Raw genomic sequence first — 25,549 nt, forward strand, 5'->3', positions numbered from 1 at the left:
ATAACACATTTAAAGGTATAAATGAATAGAGTTTTGATAAATCGTTCATAAATATGTTCAATTTTTGTTCATTTATGTTTATTTATTAAGTTTGACAAATGATTTTGAACAATATTTTTATATTCATTGATTAAATGATTTGAATACAAATAAAAATATATTTGATTCATTTATATTCATAAATAAAACTCATTTAAAATTTGTTTAAATTTTGTATGTTTAAGACGAACATGTATGTTCGTTTATTTTTAATTCTATAGTTGTATGTTTATTTGTTTAAATTTATTTAATTGTAGTTTGTTTATTATTTGTGAATATATTTATTTATTATTCATAAATATGTTTATTTATATATATATGTATGTGAATATATTCGCTTAATATTTATAAACAAATTTATTTAACTTAAATGAGTCACATATAAATCAAACTTAAGTATTTTATCATTTAAACAAATTGAACTCGAAAATAATAAATAATTTTTTTACCGAACACAAACTAAAAACAAACAATTCTAAAAATAAATGAACAAATCAAGAATATATATTTATTCATTCATATTCAATTCATTTAGACTCTTATTTTTTCTGAGACAACGGCTACATGCACTTGTTCATGGGTTTCTCATAATATTAATTGCAGCATAGGGTACAAGAACTTGAAACAGAATGATAAAAGAACATGAATAAATAACAGCCCAAATGTGTTCCTAATTTATACATATGCCTGGGAGACTGTATGTTTAAACATCCGACCATTCAACATTGCAATAACACAACATCGAAAAATATCAACATTGCAAGTGATAAGGAAGCCTGAAGTAAAAGAGAAGAGGCCTTTGATGCATAGTAGTAGTGAGAACAGAGGTTCCCGTGTGGTCCTACTACCATAGGTGGTCCTTGAGCCGGAGGTGCATTGTAGAGTATTAAATGAGGTGGTGGACTGCCCTTTGAGGAATATGATGAAAGTGCTGATGGGGGTAGCCGCGGTGGAGATGGAGGTGATAGTGATTTTGATATTAGTGGGAAGTGACAGTAAGATCCGGTGGGATGTAATAATAAGGTACTGGTGGTGGAAAGTGGTAAACTGACGGTGTTGGAGGTGGAAATGACTTCATTAGTGGTGGAAGTGATGGTGAATAAAAGATTGGACATGGTGCACAATCACTGATGTATGGTGTCCACATTTCATCCTCAGATATTACTCTTTTACTCTAGCAAGCATGATCACGCCCATGATCCCTACTTACAAGAGCAAGACAAGCCATTTGCTTTCTTGGGATAGTTGATTATTACCAAAGCCTATCTGCATTTTTGTTATATAAATTGAAAGTTGATGTTGTGCATTTGTGAATTGCTGGACAGGAACCTGTTATACTTATCTATCTGCTCTGTGACTTTATCAACAAATGCCAGAAGAAGGCTATGCATTTAGATGGGCCCCTTTGCCCTTTACATGTGTGTATGGCTCTTCTAAAAGTCTAATAAAAATAAGAATGATTAAGTGGGGGACCCAAACAACAGCGTAAAATTCAATGACATGGTTTTAAACATTAGTGCTAATAACTTTTATTATCTACTTGTATATTTGCATGATTTCAATTTCATGGGAGGGGGATCCAAAGCAAAACTTGTTTGGTGATGCCATTCTTACTTTTTCTTATACCTTTCTCTTAACATAAATTCACTTTTGTGAGCATCAATCTTTCCTCATAATGTCACCTTTAACACTTTATTCTCTGCTTGTGTTTTTCTTGTAAGAAGGGCTGCTGAATCTCTTTTTCTCATTACAGGTTTAGGGAATTATTATTGCTTGTATCAGGATATCCCTGAAAGGTGGGAAGTGCCCACGCCATTAAAGAATTAAGTCATTTAGCAAGCATCTTGAATAACTTACTTGGGGAGTACAGTTTGATTATGTTGACTATCCCACTATCTGGAGGTCCTTGACCATTATTGATGCTTACGGGTCAAATTTCAAAGCAGAGCAGCAACCATAGAAGAAGAATTCAAAATTCACTTTTAACTTAATTCGAGGCATTCTACAGTTCTCTCAAGCATCAGACAAGGTGGGGCTATCCGAAAAAACAGGGCAATTCATAAGAAAAACATTCCTGAAGGCACATATTTAACTTGAAAAGGATTCATGTTAATTGTGATGATGCAATGGATCATTATGATTATGATGTTGATGAATGACTTTCATAGATTAGGGGAAAATTACTCGGTGTAACCATCAGGTCATTGCTAAGTTATCTTCTGAGAATACATTAAACATCTAACAATAAGAAAGTGAGTCTCCAATTCTTAAAAATAATTAGAAAAAAATATTGACTACTAGTTGTTTTGCAAGCAGGAAAATGAAGAAGTTTTAGGCTTGCTTTTCAAAGTCAAATTTTTGCAAGTGCTAAAATGACCTTGAAGATAGATATATTTATGATGTCATATTGCATGGTCCAGCATCCTTCTCTCTCAATCTTGTTCACAAACAATGTTGTTTTTCTTCAGATATAAGCAGCTTCTTTCTCTCAATCCTTCAATCTCGTCTGGAGCTTCATTCAACTTCATCTTCTTTAGAGTTTGGTATTTGTTCAGTTTCTGAATTTTCAGTCTTACTCATTGATTCCTAGCCATTCAAAAACAAAACAATGTAAGAAAACCAGCTTTCCAAGAATAATGTATTTTGTGCACCCACATGGAAATTGTGGCAAGAAGGATTCATACTGTTAATAACAAGCAATTGGGGATTTTTCTAGGATACTTTTCTAGACAATTGAGTACTCTTTGCTTGTCAAAAGTACTCTTTATGTGGCCATAAGCCTTCTTGCCTATCTTCTGAAAACCTGAACTTTTCATGCTATGCAGTATGCATCTAATTAATATCTATTATGATAGATAAGCCTCAAACCTGACTTGCTGATGATGTCCTCGACCTTGAAAGTGGACTTACTGAAGAACGTGCATGGCTGCCACTATGACCACTATAGTTGTGTCCTTGGCTATGACCCCCACCGCTGTATCCTTGGCTATAACCACCACTGCTATGTCCGGTATAACCATCACTGCTGTATCCAAGGCTACGTGAGTCAGAGCTCATTCCAAGGTCTCTTAACCAGTTAAGTTCTGGCACTATAACAGTGCCAAGATCTGGTCTATCCCTCTTCCTCAGCTCTACACACTTCAGTGCCAATTGAGCAAATGATAAAGCCTCTTCAACTGGCCAATCTGGCACAGTTGGATCAAGCATATCGGCAAAAGTTCCTTTTTCAATGGCCTTTCCAACATGATGAGCAATACCCATTGGAGGCTTGGCTGTAATTATCTGGAGAAGCATTATTCCGAGGGAATATATGTCTGATTTAGTTGTTAGCATGCCTGTTTGTTGATATTCAGGATCTATGTAACAGAATGTCCCTGCTGCTGAAGTCAGGTGATATTGTGTTACACTGTCAGCTACAGAAGGTGGAACTAGCCGTGCTAGGCCAACATCACTAATTTTGCTCACATAATTACGGTCTATAAGAATGTTAGCTGGCTTAAGGTCCCGATGCACTAGTGGTTCTGGCTTTGCTTGGTGAAGAAATAGAAGGGCAGTTGCAATTTCTGCAGCTATTTTAAATCGTTTCCTCCAGGAAAGTGGACGAGTATTGCCCCTTCGAAATAGCCTATCCTCTAAGCTGCCATTGAACATGTATTCATATACCAGGCATCCATACTCAGGGCAGGCGCCAAGGAGAAGGACCATGTTTGGGTGTCTAATGCTGCAAAGAACCTCAACCTATACAAGTTTGTATTTTGTAGAACAGAATATTAGCTTGAATTGAAAGGATATGGATGCCTACATAATGACAGTTAAATAATGTTACTATTTTTTATAGCAATCATGCCAACAACCTCTTTGGTCTCTTCCTACTGAAATTAAATGGTTTTAAGAAAATAATATCCTTGCTAGTAATGCCAACATGACACCTTACCTCTTGCTGGAATTGCTTCTTTCCTTGAGCAGCATCAGGTCGTAAAACTTTGATGGCAACAGGAGTGTGATCAAGTTTGCCTTTATAAACAGGTCCATAACCTCCTTCTCCAATCTTATTTGATTCTGAGAACATTTCAGTAGCTTCTTCAATTTCTTCTATGGTATATTTTCTGTACCGGACATCATTTTTTGCCAAAGCATTCAAAGCCCGATTCTTCTCGTCTGCCTCCTTCTTGGCTTTAAACTCTGCTTGTCTTCTTCTATGTGCTTCCATCTCTGCTAGCCTTTGTGCTGCCTCAGCTGCTTCAATGGCAGCTTTGCACTTAGCCTTCTCCATTTCTGCAATGGCAAGAGCTGCCTCTCCAGCTAACCTGGCTTCCTCAAACTTGCTAGCCTCCTCCATCTTCCATTGATGAAGCTCATTAGCCTGGACTCAAAAAGTCAACTATGTTCTCAAACTGATATTCTTGACACCCTTTAAGCATTAGAAAAGACTGGTAGGATAATTTCCTACATACTTTTGAATTTAAGTGTGTTTTAAATTATTTACATGTAACATCCAGACAATCTGGTAATTGTACTGTAACTTTAAAAGACATCCTTCATTGCTTCTTATCCCAGTAGTTATAAGAAGAATAAGCATTTGTACCTTTTGTGTACAATAACTTTATCATTTGCAAATTCTTAATATGTTTACCATTTATTCATCAAAATTTAAAACCATCTAATATGGCCAAACATGTATAGAAAATTTCAATTTTCAGATTACTGGACAAAGTCAAGTATTAATTGTAGTTTCTAACTGTTAAGACTTGGGATTTCAATATTTTTTTGGAAGATATTGTTATCTAATTGACAGAAACTGAAAAGTTGAGATTATGAAGGTATAAGTTTACCTTTCTTTTGGCTGTAAGAGCTTCTTTGCAAGCTGTGCTGTACATATCCATGGTCTGCTTAAGTTCAAGCTTCAACCTTCTCATTTCAGCTTGTATGTCTCGCTGCAATTCAAGGACATATCATATTATGTGTTAGCACTTTTGTCATTAAGCTAGCAATGCTTTACTGTAAAAACACAATCCACTATCTGTGAATTCTTACATGCATTTGATAGCTAATATTAAAAGTCACTTACCGAATTTTGTGTAAGTGGCTCTGAAGGGATACTTGAAACCACAGAGAAATCTAAATTTTGGCCAGAAATATCCATAGATCCAAGGCCAAGTTTTGTTGGAAAGTCTGAGTCAATAGCTAAGGAATCATTGCTAGTTGAGGGCCGTCCTTGGATAGCTAAATCAATGGTGTCCAATGACAGATTTTCTGGAAAGCTTCTATATCTGTCGCGGTCACGTATAGGTACTTTTGGGGGATTATCCAAGGACAATCTCTCTGATCCTGCATTTCTCAATGCTCCCCTTGCATATTGCCCTCTATTTTAAGTAAAATATACAATGTCAACCACAGACAGGCAATAAAACATAGTAGACCAACTTTATACTAGTACAAAAAAGAGACCATCTGTAATTTTCCAATCAAATTTTTAGATTTTGATTATTTGGTTACATTTGCCATCACTAATCTTTCAGTCAATACAGAGAATGGAACCAACGTTTCCCACCTGTTTCCATCGTCTTCAATTTGATCCAGCGGGATCGGAGGCGGTATTCCTGATGGTGCTTTTGGCGGGGTAGCAGTATTAGATACTGTTCTCTGTGCTTTTCGCATTGTCAATATCTTACCTTTGCAAATTACATATACCGAACAAAACTCTGGTGCAGTTTTGATCAAGCTGGTCGGAATGTCATTTTTGGATTTCCTATAAGACAAATAACTGAACTTTGATTGTTAGAATAGGAAAGAGAGAACAAGAATAGAGAATAAGGAAGGAAAATGTATTAATCAACCTTGAAAAACCATTCCTCGTTGCTGCACCAAGGACTAGACTGTTAATCAAGTTTTTGCTGACATAGTCCAAAAGTGCTTTACAGATATCAGTATCCTCAAGGATAACCTCCTTCATTTGAATCTGAACTTGACAATGAAATTAGGTATTAATTGGAATTTGGTTATGCCATGACATAACTCTGATAAGAAATATCCATCATCTGATACTGTTTCAATCTTGTGAGTGAACAAATTCTTAACCATTGCTTTCCAAATTTGTTCAATGTGAAAACTGCTTACCCCTTTACGTGCACAATAGCCGCGAAAAGGAATGAAAAGCTGGTTTATGTCATGATCAGATACTCTTTCACCCTCTACAATATTAAATTAAGAACAAAAGAAATCAGAAAAAAAAAAAGAAAACAAAAGAATGCATGACCAACCATTTCAATGAACAAAAGGCAATGAAGATAATAATATGAGAAACAAGAGAGGGTACCTACGGTTTTTTTGCCTAACATGGATCAAGATGATGAATGGGTTGGTGATCACAAGATGATCAATAGCCCAACGTACAGCATTTGGGCTGTTTTTGTCTTTGTCGACGGCCACGGCAGTGGTGTTGGCAGGTATATTGTCATCAGATGCGAAGAGAGGAGCCATCTCAGGAACAACTTTGTAACTTGTGGCTCACGACAATGTCTAAACTTTGTGATGACAGAACAAATTGCCACCACTGCCTTTGCAATTACCAGGCCAATGCCTCCTTCACCTCCCGCTATAAATCCTTAAGAAAAAAAAAAAAGAATCCTATAGAACCAGAAAGAAAACGGGAATGAGAATATGATTGAAAGGAAAAAATGAGAAGCCTAGTTTTAGGTCTTTCTCCTGGTGTTTTGGTGCAACTGCAATATTTTCTCAAACCTCATGTAATGAACTTAAGAATCTATTTCCTCCATTCGCTTGTTTTAGGCAATTTGACCAGGCCCATTCCTTCAAAAAAGCTGCGTTTACGAGTTTATCAGCAGTTTTTACTATAATTAGTGCATTTGACCATCAGTCAATCAAGATTCATGATATTTGAACTCCCAAGTCTTCATGAAGAATGAATTGTAAATGAACCTTACTATATATGAAAAACAAAAAAAAAAACAAAAAGGCCTTTTTTTGGTTGGTCTGTTCAAAAGATGTTAACTAAGATTAGTGGGAAGATTTCATCCTTTTTGAATGTCACGCTGATATAATTTGTTTGCAATTCAATCTACTTGAATTTTTATATTAAAAAGTGATTCCCTGATCTTAGTAATTGCATAATATTTTGGAAGCTTTAAAAGTGTAAATATCAAATGTAAATATTATTAGATATAAAAGTGTCGGTATTAACTCGATAAATATGATGGAAACTTATAATAAATGTGATAAATTTTGAGTGAAACTTTAGTTTATGAAAATGTTGCATGTAGTTCAATTATGAATTGCAATATAACAAAATTGCAAAAATTTAATATTGTCTGCAAGTAAAATTTCTTCTAGTTTGTAGGAAATAATGCAGTAAGCCTTACAATAGGTGAAGTCATCTAAAATAGAGTGCATAAATTTGCATTATTAACCAATTTCCAAAATTAATAGCAATAGTAACAACCTCTTAGGACAAACCACTATTCATGATGATAGGGCAAGCCGATCATACTTGTAAACAGGGACAGATTTACAATGGGTGGGGAAATCCTATAACCCCTTTTTAAATATATTATTATATTAGATAAAAATTTTAATATTCTTACATTTTGTCCCTACTAGATTAAAGAAACAAAAGATATAAAAGGGAAAGATTTTAAAAATATTATAAAGTATAGATATACATTTGTAAAAAAAAAATCAACTTATTTCAAAGAAAATAAAGTATTATATATAAATATTAATAAATTTTAACTTATAAAAAATTATTTCATGTAAGCCTTTCTTTAACTAACTTTAAGTTACAACCTAGTATTACTTTTCTCTCTTTTGCCCCCATCTGTCTATTCTTCTTTCTTTCCATTTGCAAACTTTATTTTTTTTTACTTATGTGAAATATCATTATTTTATTATAATAGGGTCCAAGTCTAAGTGTAAAATGATAAAATATTTGCAAAAAGAAAAAAAATGCAAATTAAAGTTAAACTAATCCTGTATAGTAAAATATAGATAACAAGTAAAACGAAACTACGATAAAACACTCATGATATAACAATTTTATTTTTAACATATCAAAGTATTTTCTTCTCTTGTTGTTTTTCTCTTATATTGATAATGTGATTTTCTTAACATTATTTAGAATTTTTAGTAATATGTATTTGATGTAAAATAATGTTGTAGAGATGTAACCTAACAAACTTGTAGAGATGTAATCAAATAAAATCTAAAATTTAGAAAAAAATATCAATTTTAAAATTATTAAAAAAGTTAAAATATATATAAAAGTGGCTTGTTGTTGCTACTATTTTGTATTTTCATATCTTATTTTATTTATTAAAAACTATAGAGAAATTAAATTAGTAATTGATTTAAGTTAGTCAAAGACAAATATCAATAGTAAAAGAAAGTGAATTTTAAAGGAAATATCTAAAATTGAATAAAGTTTTATATCTTTTAATATTGACAACAAAAAAAATCTTACATTTTCTACTTATGAAAACTATTTAACTCAATTATATATTACTATTTTCCTTTGAAAAATGACAATATTATGTGTTTGTGTTTATTTGATATTTAAATTTTCAATGTATTTAATATTATAAGTTTTTGTTATATTTGTGTTAATTTCTATTTAAACTTTTTATATATTTGATGTTGTAAAAAATATTTCAAATTCTTTTATTAAAACTCTATTTTACATTTAGAAAACATTTCCTTTATATTAAATAAAATATTTTAAGTAAATATATTATATAATAAATTTACCCCTATTGAATAAAAATCTTGAATCTGTTCCTGCTTGTAGACATCATATTTAGTTTAGGGTTCAAATCGATTGAGTTTACACTTACTCCAAGTCTAATAGTTAAATTTTGTTCGTGTTTTTACTTTTATTGTTTTATTTGTATATGCATTTTTTATTATTTATCATATTATGTTTTATATTTCACCTAATTTTATTTTATCTGATTTGAATTTTTTTTTAGCTTGGTGATCTTTTTCGATTTACAGTTTACCCATTTTTCATTTATCTCATTGTTATTTTCTTTTGTTTTTCTTTCATTATCTAGATAATTTAATTTAAAAAATTGAGAATTGAAAGTTTAAGATTACACTTGAGTTGATAAACCAAAAAAAAAAAAAATGATAATCCTCGATTTGAATTAAATTTGAGTTGATTTTTAAATTTTCTTGTTGTGTACTATAAATAAGACTAGTAATTCACTGTAAAAAAAATAGAGACAATAATTATACAGAAAAATAAAAGCAAAACCCAAAAGAATTAGAGTGAAAAAATACAGAGAAAACAATCAACCAAAAATTGTTTTCCCTTGTCTCCATTAACTGCAGACCTCCCATCCCACAACCATCACCATAATCGCCAATTCGACCCATCATTCTCTTAACCATTACCTAATCCACCAGTGTCTAGGCACCGATCTTTATTGCATTCCAACACTGTCATTCCTAAACCCAACATTAATTGAAAAGCCAAGATACCATATATACAAGCAACAACTTCTTTGAAACCATCACACAGAATGCCATACCACCATAAAATTTCCATAAACCAGTCAACCACTGCCTACGCCAAAGCCACGAACCTCTCTCATCACTACCTCCATCATTGCCAACAACCTACAATACATACCCCAAAGCCAGTTTCAAGCATAACTCTAAGCATAAAACCAGTCAAATTCTTTACCTCAAGTTAAATCTCAATTCCAAACACAATCCCAATTAACCCAAATACAGATTCCAACCTTAATTTTTCATTAACCAAATTCGCGTAGCTTAGACTTTACTGAACCCAAACCCAGTAACAAACTCAACCAAACCTATAGCACACAGCATAATAGCCACATAGAAAATCATCTTACATAGAAATACAAGAGTAGAAAATTCTAACAAAAACCACCATTCACCATCGCAATCAAAACCAGTTAGGTTGCCTTAAACCAACTCTACCACCACTTCCAATAGTTGGATCTTGCTTCTTTTCACCACTATCACTATTAGCTCACTATCAATAAGCCCTACCAACAAGAAGAAATAAATTGAAGTCAGAAACTAAAGAAAATTAGAAACAAAAATGAGATGAACAAAGGTAAAAAATAAGAGATTTTTTTTTTTGTTTCGGTTTGACACATTTTAGGATAATTTGAGTCCTGAAAATCGATGAAAAAATCAATGAAAAGAGAGTTAAGAACTAGGAGAATACCATACCTTGAAGCCACAACTGTTGGAGCAGTGATAATGTAGGTTCTGGGAAGGGAAAACAGTGACATTAATTCCAAATCCATGCAAATCTAGTGAGTTTTTGGAGAATCTGAGTCTGGATCTGAGACAAGAAGATCAAGATGAGCCACTGGGTGAAATTTAGGCCTTAAAAGTAGTTGACCTACAATGAAAAGCAGTGGCAACGATACTGGGATATAGAAATCCTTGAAGTTTTTAGCCTAAGTTCATCCTATATAGATAGAGAAGAGGGAAGTCCACTTTCAGAAAGAGAAACAAAACTGAAAAATAGAAGAAAAAGCTTGGAAAAGGCTTTTCATATTGTAAAGGAAATGGCATAGTTTTAGGAAAGAAAACTGGATTCCTTTTACCTGCTTCAGTGACTCATACGTCACCTAATAATCAATTAAACCTGATCGCCATCCAAGCCATTGGTCCATGTTCTTAAGCCGAGCTTCAGCCGATTGTGAGTCGTTCATTAAGCCTTTTCATTAAAAAGAAGCCGAGCCACCTAAGTTGATTTTCTGAAGCCAAGCTGCATTTTGTTTTTCTGGTAATCTTTTTCCTTTTTGTTATTTTACTTTTTGTGAAAGGAGGTAGGTTGGAGCCTTTATCCCATACCATCCTTACCAACCTTGCTATCCTATCATAAATAACCTAACTCATAATCCTTATTTTCTTCAACTTTATCCTCAATTTATTACCCAACCATTGAACAGTAAAAAAAATCAAAAAAAAATCTTGAAAAAATCCTAGTTTTGATTTTCGATATTTTATCTCTATTGGTAAGAACCAATTCTTCACCTTAACACCTTTGAAAACAATTCCAAATCCATCAATCAAGAGTTATGATCCAAACAGTAAATGTAATTATCATATAGGAGCAATTGGACACTCGATTGAGAAATGTAAGTAGTTGAAAAAAAAGATTGAAAATCTCGTCCAAAATAGCTCATTAACCTAAGAGCTTATTGAGTAATGGCAATCTACTTTGTCATAGGTTGATTTTTCTTTGTTTTAATGTCTTGAACATTAATCCATTATGGGAAAATTTTATAAGTTTGTAACAAGTTTTTGTTTTTCCAAATTTAATTGTTTGAATTCCTGCATAATTAATTTTCCTAATGCATGTGAAAATTTTCAAAACATTTGGTGATTACTGTTAAGAATGAGCATCCCAAGCCATTTCCACGAATATCTCATTCTTTTCACTTAGAAGATTAAGAACTTTGAAAATCTTTAGCAATGAAAGCTTTAAAACTTTACTCCACTTGACCATGATGAACCTTAAAAATTAATTGATCTTCATTTGGGCTATAAGCAATGAGATGGTCATTTAATTTGTAAATTTTTTTAAGGCACTATTCTAAGGTTTTTGGATTTTGGTGATTTAATAAATGTTGAGGCTATTTCAAACATTTTATCACCCAAATTCCTTCATAAATTTTGATTATCGTATTTTTCAAGTTGTTTAGTATCTTGATTTATGCAACATTCTTTTCTTTGACCAAATAATCCTCCAACCTTATCTTGGGACAAGCTTACTAAAAAAGTTAAATTTACTTGATATCCTAAATAACTCTTTTGACCATTCTGGTTGATAAATATCTTAATGGGTTGCAAAAAGGAAAATTGTTACATTTCGTTTCGCTTAAGTATAAAGTTGAGAAAATGCATCATGAGAATGAGTTGAAAAAAAAAAAGAAAAAATATGATTGTGACATCATGCATCTAAAATCAATGAGAAAAAAATTATTTCTTGAGAATTGCTTTTTAAATGAAGTATCCATATTTGAAATGAAAAATGGCCATATTTCAAATTCTCATCACAAAAGAAAAAAAAATCCTTTTGCTACCTTTTTTTAGCATGCTAATTTTTCTTTTTAAAGAAACCCTAACCAAGGATCATTCTCCAAATTTAGAGCAAGTTAAAAAAAGGCAAAGTGGCATTTGAATCTTATAGTGCTTGAAAATAATGCCTTATGTTAAGGGGATAGGTTTGAAATAAGCTCAGTTCTTAAATTTTTGAACTCATAAGAAAAAAAAAGGAAAAAAAATGAAAAAGAAAAGAAAAAAAAGGAAAAACATGAAAAGGCATGTTTTGAAGAAAGGGAAATGTATTTTGAGAAAAATTATCCTAGGTTCAATTATCCTTAAACATGTATTTTGGGCCTATTTATCTTTTTTTTCAAAATCTCAAACCCTGACCTATGTTATGCCCTTTGCAAAGTCCACTTTGATTATGTATAGAGACCTAAGTTAGAAATCTTATTTTTTAAGAAATCATTGATTTGGTTTTAAGATGAATTTTAAGTACTCAAATACATGGTGGAATAATCATAAGAAAAAAGAAAAAAAAATAAGGCTTTAAGGTGAAAACTCGAAAGGGCGATCTAGAGCAAAAGTAAAAATTTGAAAGCAATTCATGAAACTGATTGATGCAAGAAGCATTAGGTACAACCATTTTCGAATGAACCTTAATGCATTGAAGACTTTGATCAACCTTATTTTGATGAAATATTCTTAAATCTGAACATTTTCTTTATCTCATAAAGTTCGGAGCCTTGCTTTACTAGTCTTGGCATTTATTAAATTACTATATATCAAGAACTTAAAAGAGTGCCAAAATAGATTGTACTTTAAAAGATCATCTTCGTTGGTGGGCCTAAATTAAGAGACATTGATATTCCTTTTCTTGTTAGTGACCAACCCATTGATAACTAAGATCATGATGTGCAAACTATTGCATCTTTTTAAGACAAAATCAAGTTGTGATTCATCACATTCATTCTAGATAGTAATCACTAGTTTTATACATGTGGAAAATCAATTTATTTTAGAAAGATAGTAGTGGGGGTAATTTCTATTGCCATTTTTTGAAAATTTTAAGAAATGTTCAAGAATAATTTTGATACAAGTGATTTATCTAAGGCAAGGTGAATGCAAAAAGTAAGGGATTGCTAGTGAGGAAATGTTTAGAAAATTTTGAGAATATTTGCTTTAGGTCATGAAATAACCTATAAGCCAGTCCAGAGGCTATGTCATGGAAAGAGAGAAAGAAAATAGAGTTTCTAGAATTATATTACCATAACTAAGAATATATGGTATAGATTTCATGCATTGCATCCATTGCATGCATTTCATGCATTATATGCATTACATTCATTTTAAGCGTTGCATTTATTGCATATTCTTTAGTAGATAGGAGAAAAAAATTTAAACTTAAAATTTAATGAAAAAAAAAATTTGATACGAAGATCGAACAAGATTTTATTTCAAATATTTGTTAAAACTTTTAAGTATCAATTTTAAAAATCTTCGAGTGATACTTCTTAAAGCCTTAAGGTACATTCTCTCAGCTTTAGAATACTCTTCTCAAAGTCCTCCGAGCAAAATTCGTAAGTCTTTCGAGTTGAATCTATTTAAAAGTTAGATTTATAAGACCTCTAGGAATAATCTTTAAGTCCTCCAAGTAAGATTCGTAAGTTTTTCGAGCTGAATATATTTTAATCACTAAGACTTTTGGTAATAATCACCAAGTCCTTCGGGGTATAATCTATAAAACCTCCAAGCATAATCTTTTAAGTTTCTAGGCAAGACCTTCTTAAAACCTCCAAGTATCTTTCAAAAGTTGTAGAGCTTTCGTATAGAAGGAATTTTTTTTTCAAAATTCAATTTGTAAAACCACCGGACATAATTATCAAATCCTCTAGGTACAATCTACAAGAACTCCGAGTATGACCTTTTTAAAGTCTGCTAGGCATAATCTATAAAACCTCTAAGCATAACTTTTTAAAATTCTCCAAGCATAATCACTAAAACCTTTGGGTATGACCTTTTAAAATATTTTAGGCATAATCTCCTAGTTCTTCAAATACAATCTATAAGATCTCCGAGTATGATCATCAAAACCTTTGAGTGTCATCCTTTATTTTTAAAGTTGTGTGCCTCTATTATTGATGAACCCTTATTCTTAAAGTTATATGTCTTTATTTTTTAGGAATCTTTCAAAAAAAAAAAAAGAAAGAAAAGAAAAAAGAAAAAAATGTTGAATAATTTAGGCCCAGATGTAATAAGTTGTCTATGTTTTTGCACAATTTCTGTTGTACAGAAAATGCATAAAGAAGGGCAGCTATAGACATTATATTTAGTTTGGAGTCTAAATCGATTGAGTTTAGACTTGCTCCAAGTCTAATAGTTGAATTTTTTTTCATGTTTCTACTCTTATTGTTTTATTTGTATATACATTTTTTATTATTTATCACATTATGTTTTATATTTCACCTATTTTTATTTTATCTGATTTAATTTGTTTTTTTTTTAGCTTGGTTATCTTTTTTGATTTATAGTTCATCCATTTTTCATTTATCTCATTGTTATTTTCTTTTGTTTTTCTTTCATTATCTGGATAATTTAATTAAAAAAACTAAGAATTGAAAGTTCAAGATTAGGCTTAAGTTGATAAACCAAAAAAAAATAAAAATGACAATCCTCGATTTGAATTGAATTTGAGTTGGTCTTAAATTCTTCTTGTTATGTACTATAAATAAGACTGATAATTCACTATAAAAAAATAGAAAAAACAATTATATAGAAAAATATAGAGCAAAACCTAAAGGAATTAAAGTGGAAAAAAACAAAGAAAACAACCAGCTAAAAATCTTCCCTTGTCTCTATTAGCTGCAAACCTCATATCCCACAACTATCACCATAATCGCCAATTCGACCTATCATTCTCTTGACCATTACCCAATCCACCAGCGCCTAGACACCAATCTTTGTTGCACTCCAACACTGCCATTCCTAAACCCAACATTAATTAAGAAGCCAAAATACTATACATACAAGCAACAACTTCTCAGAAACCATCACCTAGAATGCCATACCACTATAAAATTTCCAAAAACCAATCAACCATTGCCTACACCAAAGCCATGAACCTACCTTCCACCACCACCTCCATCACTGCCAACAACCTACAATACACACCCTAAAGCCAGTTCTAGGCAAAACTCCAAGCTTAAAACCAGTCAAATTCACTGCCTTAAGTCTAATCTTAGTTCTAAACACAATCTCAATTAACCCAAATACTATTCCAACTTTAATTTTTTGTTAACCGAATTCACAAAGCCTAGACTTTATTGAACCTAAACCCAGCAACAAACTTAACCAAATCCACAGCACAATAGCCACAGAAAATCGTCCTACACAGAAATACAAGAATAAAAAATTCTAGCAAAAACAATCATTCATCGTTGTAATTGAGACCAGTTAGGTTGCCCCAAACCAACTTCGCCACCACTTCCAACACTTGGATCTTACTTTTTTTCACCACTATCACCATTAGCTCACTGTCAATTAACCCTACCAACAAGAAGAAATAAATTGAAGTTAGAAACTAAAGGAAATTAGAAACAAAAAAGAGAAGAACAAAGGTGGAAAATAAGAGATTTTGTTTTCGATTTCAGTTTAACTAGTTTTTAAGAGAATTTGAGTCCTCAAAATTGATGAAAAGGGAGTTAAAACCAAGAAAAGAGTATACCTTGAAGCCATAACTGTTAGAGTAGCGACGATGTAGGTTATAAGAAGAGAATATTGCGATGTTGATTCCAGATCCACATGAATCCAGTGAGTTTTTGAAGAATCCAAGCTTGGATTGAGACAAGAATATCGAGATGAGCCACTAGACAAAATTTAAGCCTCAAAGACGATTGACTTGCAATGACAGATGATGGCATGCAACAGCGCCAATGCTGGGATTTGGAAACCCTTTGTATAGAGAAAAAAGAGGGAAGTCTACTTTTAAAAAGAGAAACAAAACTAAAACATGAAAGGAAAGGCTTGGAAAATACCTTTAATACTATAGAGGAAATCATATTCCTTTCCTAATAGTCGATCCGACCTTATCACCACCCAAGCCGTTAGTCCATGCCTTTAAGCCAAACGTAAGTTAATTGTGAGCAGTTCATCAAGCCCTTTCATTAAAAAAAGAGCCAAGCCACCTAAGCCAATTTTCTGAAGCCAAGTCGCATTTTGTTTTTGGTAATCTTTTTCCTTTTTGTTATTTTACTTATTATTTCTTTTTTTTTAGTGCATTTTTTTTAGAAAAAATAAATAAAAATATTTCTAAAAATGAAAACCAATTCTTCCCTTAAACAAAAAAATATAAAAAAATATATATTTCAAAAAATATTTTGAGAAAAAGTTGAAATATCAATTTTTCTCAAATAAAAAATTTATTTCAAAAAATATATATTTTAATAAAAAGTTGAAGTATCAATTTTTCTAAATAAAATATATTTCTAAAAAAATTTTTAAGGAAAAGTTAAAGTATTAATTTTCTTTAAATAAAAAAATTTTCAAAAAAATGTTTAAGGAAAAGTTGAAGTATCAATTTTCTTAAATAAAAATATTTCAAAAAATGTTTGAGGAAAAAGTTGAAAATATCAATTTTTCCTTAAATAAAGTATCTTTTTTTAACATAAAATGAAAAAAAAATAATTTTTAGGAAAAAGTTGAAGCATCATTATTTTCTTTGGAATTAAAACTTTTTAAATAAATATTAAATAATCTGACAACGGAACCTCTACGAAAGAAACAGTAGCTTTATTGTATACTCTTGAGGTGAGAAAATTCTCTTAATTTTCTACCAAAAGTATTGGAGACAATTAAGAATAATTTTCAATAATTAACAATCTAGTAATATTTTTTAAAGCTTAATGGATAATATGAAATCAAGCTAGTATCATCCTTTGATGGGCGTTGGGAGAGTGCTATAACATTTCTCACATATAACCATACTCTTAGACTTAGTTCTAGTTCGTACACATTGAATCTACCTTTTAAAGATATCTGAATTAAGTTTAAGACTTCTCTTTAAAGTGAGGCAGGTTTATTAAGTGACTAATCACACCTAAACAAAAAAGATAAATAGTGATTTCTTAAGTCAATGTCTAGTTATAAGTCCATTAATCTATACGTTATGACAATATTTTATCTATATAATAAGCATAAATATAAAATCATAATCTATATGTTATGACAATGTTTTATCTATATAATAAGCAAAAATAAAAAATCATACCTTTGTGTCATTGATAATAGTGCTTAACAAAAATGGCAAGTTGTATAACACGAGAATATATTTTTCCAATATATAACATAAAGGACTCCCTACCGAAGAGAAATTAATATCAATAACTTTTTATAAAACATAAAGAATGAATTTTTAATCATTTGCCAATAACCATGATCAATAAATTTACCTTGGAGTGAAGTGTTTCTGCCAATTTATCACCACTGAATTTCTCTAAATAGACCAACACAAACATTTGAAAATAGATTAATTCAACATATATAATGATTAATGAACTTTAAATAAGCACTAAAACTTGTAAAACATGTAAAAGAAGTCACAAAACAAAAGGAAACAATGAATGTAAAAAGAACTTATAAGGGAAAAGATTAAAAAAAAGTATACAAAACTCAATCTTATCCTGTATCTTTAGCACCTTATCATAAAATTTCAGGGAGAATGAGATCAAATAATAAACTCTATGCAACAATTATGATAACAAAATCATGCATCATTAACAGTGGTGGGCAATATGGAACCAAAAAGTCCATATAAGCTTTTTAGAGTGGACAAGTCAACATCTCCCCAAACCAAAAAGCCTATTTCTTCACTATTTGCACTTAGCACTCTTTGTAAGTAAATAATTTTTGGCTTTAGAGATTCAAGAACTTGTCGAAACTCATCAACATTAGGGTTGTTTAGAAGCTGAACCTGTACTCACATACATGAAAATGTCACAACTTTGTAATAACTTTATGCTAAAATGTCAAAATTTTAAAAATGTAAAGCTATTAAGATAATTCATATACCTCGAGGCATCTTAAAGAAACAAGCTTTGAAAATGGGTATATGGGCTTATCATAAAAAACTGGCTATTTTTGTTTATTATTAGAAATTTTACCACCACAAAGAACTACAAGGAGATTGCAATGGTTCCTTGAAGACCTTTAAGCATTAAGCATCATCCAAACATGCCAGACCCAACAAAACTCAAGGTTGCCCAAAAGTATATTTTTTTTTAGGAAATCCTAAAAACTTAAAACATTACTGTGAAATAAATCAAAACCTTAAAAAGCTTGTTGCAAATTTGCTAACTCAAAATCCCACTTTTCAAAAAAAACATGGCAATAACATGCATCTGCAACTTGAAAAATCTCTCTTAATAAACTGATGAAGAAAACAAATGATGAAATGTCTCATATAGGAGTGGCAAAGGTAAATATATATATGATTTTTTTTAGTACAAAATGACTAACAATTTGAAATATCTCTTTTACTCAAAGGTAATATAATCATTTCTCTTTTCAACATAATCATATAATAAAGGTACTATTGCAGGAAAGTATCAACTCTCCTATGTTCTGATCAAGCTATCTCACAATAGGCTGTCACTTTCTTAGCAAATTATTTGTTAGACCAAGTTATCTCAAAATGGGATGGCAGTTTATTACCAAATTATCTAACTAAAACACTGTAAAAAAAAGGAAATACACATTTCATATCACAAATATCATAAAACAACAAATACATAATGCTAATGTTTCTAGCAACAATGAAAACATTGTTCAAAACTTTTAACAAAATTCTAGAACAAACTCTCTTTTCTTATCAAAGAATGTTACAAGACATATACAATATGGATTTCATAATTTCTAAAAAACCCTGGCCACCTCTTTTATAAACACATCTATTCTAGTTTTAAGTATTAACTTTGCAGTTGTAATTTTTTGAAAAAATAATCGTGTTTAGCCCAAAGTGTACCTAGATTACATGCATACATCCTTAAGTAACTTAATGCAACATCACATATTTCATTAAAAGCAATCAACAAGGAAAAAAAATAGGTCACCATCTTAATATTTATTTGAAACATTGTCATCGAGCAAAGGAATGTCTTGTAAATCCACAGAAGAGAAATTAGAACTTAGACATGAGCCTTCAATTCTCTTTTCTAATTTCATATTCTTGCAATTCTATAATTGACAGGCATAAATCTTGTAAATCCATGAAATACGAACCTATTACTCATAAGTATTTTAATATGTATCAGTATACTAATTCTATGAATGCAACACATTTCCTAAACCATCGTCAACTTCTTGAACTTGATTTTTTTTATTATAAACAACTATTCTCCATTAACCATACACATAAATCATATTACAAAAAGACAATAAATTAAAAATTTTAAATACACCCACAATGCTTAACAACATTACATAAAAAAAACATATCAAACTAGTATACTTTCTACAATAACTCTGAACAACTCCTAATAGCATCAGAACCCAACAATCAGTTTCTCAGCTGTTTAAATTCATAAAAAAAAGGTCTAAACTAAAAAATAGAATTAATAAAAACAACAAAAACTCATTTTCATCCAAAATGACAACATGTAAAAATAAAATCTTGTAAAAAAACACATCCATAACAACATGTAAAACTTCCAACCACAAAACCCAAAAACTCATTCAACAATGAAACTCCGTTAAAAAAAATTACAATATATAAAACGAAAATAGTGACAATGAAACCAAAAGAAAACAAAAACCCACATTTAATGACAGAATTAAAGAGAGAAAAATCATACCAAAAAATAACTCTAAAAAAAATAAAAACCAAAGAAAAAAGAAAGCAAAAACTCATAGAAAAAAAAAAGGTACTTTACATGCTAATATAAGTTTGCTACAAACACAAACACACACAACAAAGAGAAGTTTTAAAAATAGAGAACATAAACACCTATCAAAAACAAAAACAACAAAAAGCAACATGTGTCTAAAAAACTATTTTACCTTCTACTAGAGTCAAAGATACAACAATCAAAAGAAAAAAAAAAAGATAGGTGGCATCTTTAGAACCCCTTAAGGATTCTTTTTATATAGGGTATGTAGATAGTAGCTTTGGAAGAACAATACAATCTTTATAAGTAAAGACATGTTAATTTGTAACATGAATTCAATAATAATCATAGCTTTTTGCATTGAAAAAAAAAAACACATGGTTGATTATATATATGCCATTCAGATTTTGGCTATACTAGTTTTTGCTACTACATTTTGATTTCCTGTATTGCTCTCATGATTTGGATTCGATTTATAGTATTTTTATAATGTGATATTATGAATTAGTTTAATTTGATAAAAAATTGGATTGAATTCGATTCAATTTTTTGAATAATGCAATATTAAGAATTTTTAAAATCTGATTCAAATTCAATTGATTTTTTTAAACCAATACAATCGAATCAAATTTTATCAATCTAGTTTGGTTCATCGATTTTTTAAATGTAAATTTTTTATTTTTATATGTTATTTTAGTATATTTTTAATATATTTAAATAGATTTAGATATAAAATAATTGTTTTTATTTTATAAAAATTTAAAATATATACAAAAACTAATAAAATATATAATTCGATTCAATCTTTTTTTTTTCAATTTTTCACTACTCAATCTGAAATTTGATCCAAATTTAATATATACATTTAATATCTAAACTTAATCCAAATCAATCAAACAAATCGATCCAAACTAAACCAAGCATTAAATTTTCAATTGATTTTTAATTTTTTTAATTTTTTCTCACCCTTACCCTTTATTCCAAGCTTATGCTCACTACATGAAAATGGAGATTTAGTAACTGTTTTTTTAGTAGCATTTTTAAATAAATGCTACAAAATTTTATGTTTTCATAAGGTTAGTGATGTTTTTTTATAAAATGCTACTAAATTCTTATATAACGACGTTTGGATTTAAAAACGTCACTAAAAATATAATTTTTATGGTGCTTATTGATTTAAACACTGCTATATACATTGACTTTTATAAATTTTGCAATGTTTACGTAAACACTACTAAATACAAATCTATAAATTAAAAAAAAAAAAAACTCAAGAGGCGTTTGGTTTGGAGGAATTCAAACATTTTCCCTCATAATCTTACTGTTGGGTATTTGATTCTAATATTTGATTTAGGATAATCTGAATTCGAAAAAAATTGATAGATTCCTAACAGTATCCAAAGTCTCGAAATTAAAAACCCACATCTCCCTATGGTATTCTAAGATTCTAAAAAAAAAGAGTAGCGTTATTTTCAAATTTAACCTAACTAAAAAATTATGAAATAACCATTACCATTATGAAAAGCATGTTTGGAAATGAATGCAAGTTAGTTGTAGGTTTCTACTGGTAAAAAATTTAGTTTATATATAGCATTTGGCATGAAAAATGCCTTCAATAATCTTTTACAAAAAATTGAATGGGGTTATTGAAGGTGTTTCTAGCCAAAAATAATTTGAATAATCCCTTTCAATTTTTATTAAAATTGTTTTTGGGCAAAAACATCTTGAATAATTTTTAAAAAAATGAAGGAAATTAAATGCATTTTTTGCTAGAAATGCCTTGAATAACCCCATTTAATTTTTTGTAAAAGATTATTCAAGGCGTTTTCTGATAAAAAATACCTTGAATAATCCCTAAAAAATGAGAAGGGATTATTCTTAGTTTAAATAATACCCTTTAATTACAAAAATACTAGAGTAGCTCAGTCGATTAAAGCATAAAACTGTTAATAATAAGATCGTAGGTTTGATCCCTTCCTCTAGTATTTTTTGAGTTTTTTAAGGGATTATTTAAGGCTTTTTAAAAAAAAAATACCTTAAATAATCCCTTGAAAAATCTAAAAAATATTAGAGGAAATGATCGAACCTATAACCTTATTGTTAACAATCACAAGATTTTTTAAAAGATTATTTAAAGTGTTTGTTGTCCAAAAATACCTTAAATAATCCCTTATTTAAGGCATTATTGGACAAAAAAGCCTGCAATCCCTTGAAAAACCCAAAAAATACTAAAAAAAAAAGATCAAACCTATAATTTTATGATTAACAGCCGTATGCTTTAACTAACTAAGCTACTCCAATATTTTTATAATTGAAAAGACTTTTTTAAATTAAGAATAATTCCCTATGGGAGGAGATTATTCAAGGTATTTTCTGTTAAAAACGCCTTCAATAATCTCATTTCATTTTTTTAGAGATTATTCAAGGCATTTTTTATCAGAAAATACCTTAAATAATCTCTTAAAAAAATTAAATGGAGTTATTTAAGGTGTTTTTAGTCAAAAACACTTTTAGTAATCCCCTCTAATTTTTTTGAGGATTATTCAAGGTATTTTTGTCTAGAAATGCCTTTAATAAAAATTGAAAGAGATTATTCAAGGCATTTTGGCCAGAAATGCCTTGAATAATCCTTTACAAAAAATTGAATGGGGTTATTCAAGATGTTTCTGGTCAAAAATGCCTTGAATAATCCCCTTTAATTTTTATTAAAGGATTATTTAAGGCATTTTTGGTGAGAAAATACTTTGAATAATCCCTTACAAAAAATTGAATGAGGTTATTTAAGGCATTTTCTTACCAAAAATGCCTTGAATAATCCCTAAAAAAATAGGATGGGATCATTGAAGGTATTTCTATAAGAAAATGCTACTAAATTTTTCTTAAATTTCAAACCCGCAAAACCCCCTTTTTGTTTTTCTTTTTCCTACTCATTTCTTTCATTTTTGCTTATTTTGGGTCTCTTTCTTCTCATTTTTTGCCTAAATTTTAGTCATTTTGTGATCAATTTTCATCTTCTTTCCTTTCGTTTTTATAAATTTCAAGTTAGTTTTCTTGTATTTTGGGTTAAATCCCTAAACTTTTTGTCTGATTTGTTGGGTCAAGTCCCTAAATTTTTTATCTGATTTGTTGTATTTCTGCCAATGTTCAAGTTCTATTAGTAAGCTTTATTTCAATATTGGTAATTTTTAGTATTTTGCCATTTTTTTCTTTTTTTACCAATTTATTTCGTTATTGCAGTTATGAGTTTGGTTTTGTTTGATTGGTAAGAAAATTCAAGATAGAATAAAAAGTGAAAAAATAAGATTTTTATCTGAAAAACTTGAAATTGAACGTTGAATTTAGTTACAAACATGAATAAAATTTTAAGTTTAGCTTTTTTTTTTTCAATAGAATATTTTTGAAATTACTAAAAAAATGTTATTTGTTAACATGAATTTGTTGATTCATTCAAGATATTTTTAGGAAACCATTCTAAAATAGTCTATTATATTTTAAATGTAATTTGAGTATTAAATAAGCTTCCGTGGAAACTTTTTTTAGATCCATATCACTTTTTTACAAATTACAATGTACAAGTATTTTAAACTCAATTTTGTTTTTTTTACTATTTTTTTGTTTGTATTTGCTAGTAATGTAATGAGATTGTTATTGAGTTATATAAACTAGAACATGTATTAGATATTTACCAGGAGTTATGGTTCATTGATTGACAAAATGTTCATATAAAGGACATTGTTGAGTCCTTTTAAGCTTTATCCCTCGTTAAAGGACAAAAAGGTGTTTATGTTGTTTGCAGTTTACGAGTTCTATGCATTGTCTATTTGTCATTGCTGTTGTTTCTCGGCAGAAGCTTATTCTTTTACTAAAGTTATTGATATAGGATTTCTTTTTTCTTGTGTAGCCAGTGCCACCGATTACCAAAACTAGCAATCGTGTTTACAAGCAGACATGTACAGTGACTACCATGCACATGCATGTTTGGTGGTGTGCATGTGCTTGTCTTTTTTATTTCATGTTAATGTTATGTGTTACCATATTCAATTAGATTATTTAGTAGTTTCCTTCAATTTCCAAACCATTCCAATGTTTGCTATTTTCATCTGGTGTAAGTCATATACCTAAACTTTACATTTTCAATTCAAAAGGAAATAGGTAGAACTTTGCAGGGTTCTTGTAAAGTACTTTGCATTTTTTAGATTATGATGTTTAATAAAATGACTTAACCTTGCTTGAAATGATTCATTATGCATGAAAACCATCAACAATAGAAGATAGAGAATCAAAAAAAGATATCTATAGTCATTTGTGAATACTACAAGGTAAAATATTTCCCATATACTTAATCTTCCTCTATTACACTGTAAGTTTCTAGGTGTGTAAATATTCGATTAAAATTTGTATAAATTTTTTACTAATGTTATCTCTGTTCCATTTTTACATTGTTTTAAAAACATGATATCAATGCATGATACGTAATAGGTTTTTTTTTTTTTGCATTGTAATAGGTTATCTCTGATATCGTCTTGTTATTATTTTTTTATTTAATACTTAGTACAATTAAGTATGTTACAGTTCATTTTCATCTAATTAAATTATAATTTTGGTATGATAATAAAGCAAGTACTAAATGAATAAAAGTTGGATGTAAAAATTAATATTAAGTCAAAAATATCGAGATGGAGTGAAAATTTTTCTTCATTTTGCATTTGAAAATGCAAGTGAAGATAATATGATTTTATGCCCATGTTTAAGAAGTGCTAATATTGATTGGCAAATACGTGAAGTTGTTTTGAAACATTTAATTTATATTGAATTTGTATCGGGATATGTTAATTGATATTTTCATGGAAAGTCTGTACCATCAACATTATCGACTAGAGTTCTTTCAACTTCAAGAGCTCTCCAACACCAACATGATTCTATTATACAAGATGACATTGAAGGCATGCTGCGAAATACTTTTAACATTCATAACCAACATTTCCATAATTTGTCTCCCCAAAATGATGGATTTAATGAGTTAAATATTAAAATGAATGAATTTAGTGAACATGGGATTGTGTAGGTGACCAACATCCTAATGGAAAAGCATCAAAATTTTATAGGTTGCTTGAGGATATGAATGGAGAACTTTATGAAAAATCTAAGCATTCAAGGTTATTTTTCTATGTGCGTCTTTTTCACTTGACAATGCTTATTGGATGGACGAGAAATTTTTTGACTTTATTATTGGAGTTTATGAAAGAAATGTTTCCTTTTATGTAGGACATTGAGATGGGTGAAAAAATTGGACATGTGAAACTTTTTCAATTAACACACACAAAAAAGTCAGATCTTACCTAAATATCAAAACATAAAAAATTATGGTAATTTGTTGGATTCATTTTATAGAGAAAGTAAATTTTACTATTTTAAATATATATGAATTAATTATTAAAATTGATAGTTTTATCTGATTAATTTATAGGAGAAAACGAAAGAGAAAATGACCATTGAGATTGAAGTAACATCTAATGGTTCTGTTAATATGCAAGAATTGAAAAATCATATTTTCACATAAGTTGCTAGAAAAGAAATAC

The 25,549-nt window shown here is 29.8% G+C and overlaps 1 protein-coding gene, 2 long non-coding RNA genes and 1 pseudogene across 3 annotated transcripts; all 4 read right to left on the reverse strand.

The window, feature by feature from the left end:
- Positions 1–655: 655 nt before the first annotated feature.
- On the reverse strand, positions 656–1,311 carry LOC149515412 (uncharacterized; annotated as a pseudogene).
- Positions 1,312–2,177: 866 nt separating this feature from the next.
- LOC111304121 (U-box domain-containing protein 51-like) lies at positions 2,178–6,759 on the reverse strand. The gene is made up of 9 exons (XM_089742012.1): positions 6,360–6,759; positions 6,157–6,230; positions 5,877–5,998; positions 5,591–5,803; positions 5,108–5,402; positions 4,872–4,973; positions 3,974–4,402; positions 2,908–3,777; positions 2,178–2,625 (listed from the first exon to the last, which is right to left on the reverse strand). The coding sequence occupies exons 1-9, from the start codon at positions 6,517–6,519 to the stop codon at positions 2,554–2,556; spliced, it is 2,337 nt and encodes a 778-aa protein (XP_089598138.1). The 5' UTR covers positions 6,520–6,759; the 3' UTR covers positions 2,178–2,553.
- A 2,495-nt stretch (positions 6,760–9,254) lies between these two features.
- Positions 9,255–11,321, reverse strand: LOC149515413 (uncharacterized). The gene is made up of 2 exons (XR_016326566.1): positions 10,261–11,321; positions 9,255–10,070 (listed from the first exon to the last, which is right to left on the reverse strand). It is a non-coding gene; the product is annotated as an uncharacterized LOC149515413 (long non-coding RNA).
- Positions 11,322–14,774: 3,453 nt separating this feature from the next.
- On the reverse strand, positions 14,775–16,173 carry LOC149515414 (uncharacterized). The gene is made up of 2 exons (XR_016326882.1): positions 15,815–16,173; positions 14,775–15,636 (listed from the first exon to the last, which is right to left on the reverse strand). It is a non-coding gene; the product is annotated as an uncharacterized LOC149515414 (long non-coding RNA).
- Between the last annotated feature and the right edge of the window lie 9,376 nt (positions 16,174–25,549).

This window comes from Durio zibethinus, chromosome 13 (genome assembly GCF_047325235.1).
Source record: "Durio zibethinus cultivar Kanyao isolate XHJ-2024 chromosome 13, ASM4732523v1, whole genome shotgun sequence".
Classification (NCBI taxonomy): domain Eukaryota; kingdom Viridiplantae; phylum Streptophyta; class Magnoliopsida; order Malvales; family Malvaceae; genus Durio; species Durio zibethinus.